The sequence below is a fragment of the Aegilops tauschii genome, chromosome 2 (assembly GCF_002575655.3).
Source record: "Aegilops tauschii subsp. strangulata cultivar AL8/78 chromosome 2, Aet v6.0, whole genome shotgun sequence".
Classification (NCBI taxonomy): domain Eukaryota; kingdom Viridiplantae; phylum Streptophyta; class Magnoliopsida; order Poales; family Poaceae; genus Aegilops; species Aegilops tauschii.
The window spans coordinates 194,141,222-194,145,476 of NC_053036.3; the positions used below are offsets into that span (position 1 = coordinate 194,141,222).

The 4,255-nt window shown below is 45.0% G+C and overlaps 1 protein-coding gene across 1 annotated transcript; it reads right to left on the reverse strand.

The window, feature by feature from the left end:
* Window positions 1-1,726: 1,726 nt before the first annotated feature.
* LOC109741124 (uncharacterized) lies at window positions 1,727-2,702 on the reverse strand. Its single transcript, XM_020300201.4, has one exon. The coding sequence runs from the start codon at window positions 2,620-2,622 to the stop codon at window positions 2,008-2,010; it is 615 nt and encodes a 204-aa protein (XP_020155790.1). The 5' UTR covers window positions 2,623-2,702; the 3' UTR covers window positions 1,727-2,007.
* Between the last annotated feature and the right edge of the window lie 1,553 nt (window positions 2,703-4,255).

Consider the following 4,255-nt stretch of genomic DNA (forward strand, 5'->3'; position numbering starts at 1 on the left):
ATATTCCAAGATCATAACAGTTATAACATAGAATATAAACTCTTAATTATGAAAATGAATATATAATAATACAATATGATTGACTCTAGGGCATATTTCCAACAATCCCTTTGCCCCACAAAGAGTACATGTATACTCTGGAGCCATGTTTTGGTGTTTTAGTAGCTCACCAGTGAGCATGGATTGTCTAGCTAGACGCCAGACAAACACATCCTCAGTTTTGACGGTACCTGAATATGCCATATAGTACCCTACTTATTGCTCTCGTTCTACACATCAGATCCATCATCTTCATGTAACCAAGCCTCCTGACCGAGCTTTGTCCGCAATATCACATGGTACGCAGAACGTACACTTAAAATGCCGTGGCTCTCTTCATGCCATGCCCAAAAATCAGTTACCTTGCCGGTGCACAAAGGTATCTTGAGTATCTCCGAAGCATCAAACGGGGTGAACGTGGACCGAACCAGATCCTCCTTCCATGACGCTATAGTAGCATCGATGAGCTGTGCTACCTTCGATGGCGGGTACTGTACAAGGGAAGTAATTGGCCTCTTAATGTTGTCTCTCGAAATCGAGTTGTGTGCCCATACGTTTGTAGTCTCACCATCTCGAATCCTTGGGACAATGCCTTGCACCGAGATGTCGCGGCCGTCCAAGATTGCCCTCCATATCTGGGTTGGGTGCAATCCAAGCTCCGCTTCTAAACTTCCCACCATGCCATGCACCTAAATGTGCTTTAAAGACTAACCAGAAATTATAAATTATATGGTCCCAAGACCCATCTATAATTCAATAGCCTTGGTTTCCAAATTCATCAATTTTGCACTTGTTTGAAGTGGAATATGCGGGACCTAGGGGAAAAGATAATGTCTCATTAACCGCACATTATCAATAAAAGAGTACAATTATACATACATACATACATACATACATGCGGAAACTAGCAGTCGTACTGGGGCATGACATGTCTTCAGAAAACTTTACAAAAAGAATCCCCCATAATAAAAATATTACAAATAAGTCTCTCGGGGTCGCCGCAAACAATCGAATTTGAAACCGCCATTGACCGCCAGCTCCGTCGAGATGCAAATCGTAGGAAGAGGCAGAGCACCAGCAAACCAATATTCAGGCCAGCGTTATAGCCACATAGGCCTTGTGAGCCGAAGACCAGATCTGTGAAACAGAAGCTACGATCAATGTACATGGAGTATTGCATAGTCGAAGACGTGCAACTATAATTGACAACAATCAGGCGGACGTGCAAGTTTAGTTGCATGGAATGGAAAAAAGACAAAAGCAGAACAATTTTTTTTAAAGGAAATCAATCAAACAGAAAAAGAAAAGAAAAACATGAATCTCCGCATATAACAAATAGATTAGAAGTTTTTTTTAGGGAAAATGGATTAGAAGTTCAACGTACTTTCTTAGATGAGAATTAGCAAACCTATTCTATTAATACTGTAATTTGGTTGTATCCTTGATATTGCAACTTTTCAAAAATGTATTGTTGTAGAGATCAAATATATTTATCATCAACTTCATGTTGATATATGTGTGTTGATATATGATCTTTATCGAATAATAAAAGTTTGTGTGGTATATTTTGCATGATCGGGCTGGGCGAGCCGATGGCGGGGAGAGGGCGGGGGCGGAACCACACTCCGTGCTCTCGTAAGTCAGAAATTAGGTCGCAAGAGTAGCACGACACATCGACACATGCATGTGTAGATTGACTCATTATTGATCATGGATACACAAAGCTAGTCGAACACACATGTTTAGGAATAGTAAACACTCATATTCAAGCACACTCAGATCGCCTACGTACATAGGTACGCATGCAACACACGAACGCGTACATAAGCAGTACCGCTTTACAACTCACAGGACTAACAACCACACTGCTGCTTATTCCATGGATGGATACCTTAGTTATAAGCCTGTCGGTATACGTGACAGATTGCTTGATCATCCAATCCATGTTCCACGAGCCAGCCCGCTAGCTCAGTTGAGGGGCTTGCCGGAGGCAGCGCGACGTGCGTACACCGGCGGCTTAGGCTTGGACGGTCCTGGCTGGGGGTTGGGGTTTGGCTGCGGCTTGGATGGTCCTGGCCGTGGTTTAGGCTCCGGCTTTGCAGGAGTGGGTTTTGGGTTTGGCTGGGGTTTTGGCTGAGGTTGTGGCTTGACTTCTGGGTCCGGCTTTGCTGGGTTTGTCCTAGGGTTGGGCTGCGGGTCGGGCTTTGGGTTCGTCCTGTCGGAACCAATGTCGTCTAGTGAATACACCGGCAATGACCCTGGCTGAGGTTTAGGATTTGGCTTTTCAGGAGTTGGCTTTGGGTCCGGTTGAGGCATTGGCTTTGGTTGTGGCTTGGCATCTGGGTCCGGAATTGGGTTGGGTTCCGGCTTTGCAGGAGTCATGGGCTTTGGGTTTGGGTTCGGGTTCGGGTGCGGCATTTTAGGGTTGGGTTGGGGCATCGGTTTTGGAGTGGGTTTCGGGGAAGGCTTGGGGTCGATGAGCCTCCCTCCATCGGCGAGGCTAGGATCATCCGCCGTGACCACGGCAAGGAGGAGAAGCAAGGCCAGGTGAAAGCACAGCGAAGTGCGGCCGAGAGACCTCATCGTGGCGAGGTCTTTTTGGTGCTCAAATTTATCTATCACTTGCTGGGTCACTCTACGTGAGGTCTGTTTCTGCTGTGCAATTGTGCAAATGGCATGGGGGTTTGTATGGGATTTATAGGAGCACCCAGCCAAGCAACACCGGACGTGTGTCCCTCCGTATCGATCTTCTCACCTGGGTCATGGGTACACCCATGTGAGCCATGATGTGCCATGCAGCCTCCGACACGTCGCCGCTGTTGTTTTCCTTTTCAACTCTCGACGGTTATAAAATGAAGTGAAAGTGATGATCACCGATCGGACCTAACTTTGGCATAAAAAATGCATGCAATGCAATCACACATATCATCTTTTACCTCTTGACATTAGTGTCCAAAATACTGGGTGCCTACCCGCGTTGCAACATGATCGCTGGACAAAGGAGATGTCAAATGATGATCGCTGGACACGTATGTACGCGGCGGATGTATGTGCGCGGGCAGGCATAAAGTTACACGGCCCCTCCTGATGCTATCCTTTTTATCATTTTTCTTACAACAGTGCGTTATTTTACTGCTTTTTTTAGGGAAATGCGTTATTTTACTGCTATTGGCAGTTAGCTAGCTCCATCCGTCGATCGATCGGGTCAGCACAATTGGCCGCCTCGGATCCTCGAACGAGGTTTCATGCTTGTTCTTTTTTATACACTCCCATATGATATTTCTGATACACTCGCCAGCTAATTATTCACTAGCTCCGAAAGAGTAGTTTACCTAGCGGAAAAGCTAATTCCCTTTTTTTACATCACAAATAAAAAGGAAATCCATCGAATAGCGCATGTATCTTCACTCGGTCTCCACTCAGATTGCATCTGTTCTTTTGCTTTCTCATTTTCATGTTCGTGATTTAGGCAGCAGGCAATAAAATGGCCGAACACATTTGATGGAATCCAGGGGCTCTTGTCAGAAATGCGCAGGGGCACTCACCTACCAAGTCCAGCCACCCGCTTGTTTTACCTCGTGATTCGCGTAGTAGTTCAATCTCGCACGAGCGCATAGTAAAAGGTAAAACCCCTAAAAAAATTAAGTTTCAACGATGAAACTTACAGTTTTTGCGTCAAAAACTGCCCGGTTTTAAAGGTTTAGAGATATAATTTCTAGCAATTTTTTCTGTCGATCGCAGACACAAAATAATTAATTTTATCGGTAGCTCGTACTAAGTTCCCAGGGACGTCGTTCTCCTCCTCTCGTTGCAGGACCCACAGAAGATTCTCATGAAGCTCGTGCTCGAGGTGGAGGGCGATGTCGTTACCTAACTCATCGACGTTGGGTATAGAGATGCCTTCAAGACCATTGTGGTGAGTTGAGTAGGCTAGAGCACTGTACTGACTTCCATGGTATGAATCTCTGAAACTATCATGAGCTTCCTTCACCAATTAGATTGGTTTTAAAAATTGATCTCTGATATTACTGGAACACTGAAGCTAGAGTTTAAGGCTCTAGTCTTAAGATCCTTTGACATCATGTTCTGCAAACTTAGGGACGCATCATGTGTTACTGTTGTGATGTTATCTTCTAGATACCCGACATGGCATTTTTATCTGTTTTGTAGCTATAATCTTTGACATGACGAATTTTCTGATGTTTTAGCCATGGGT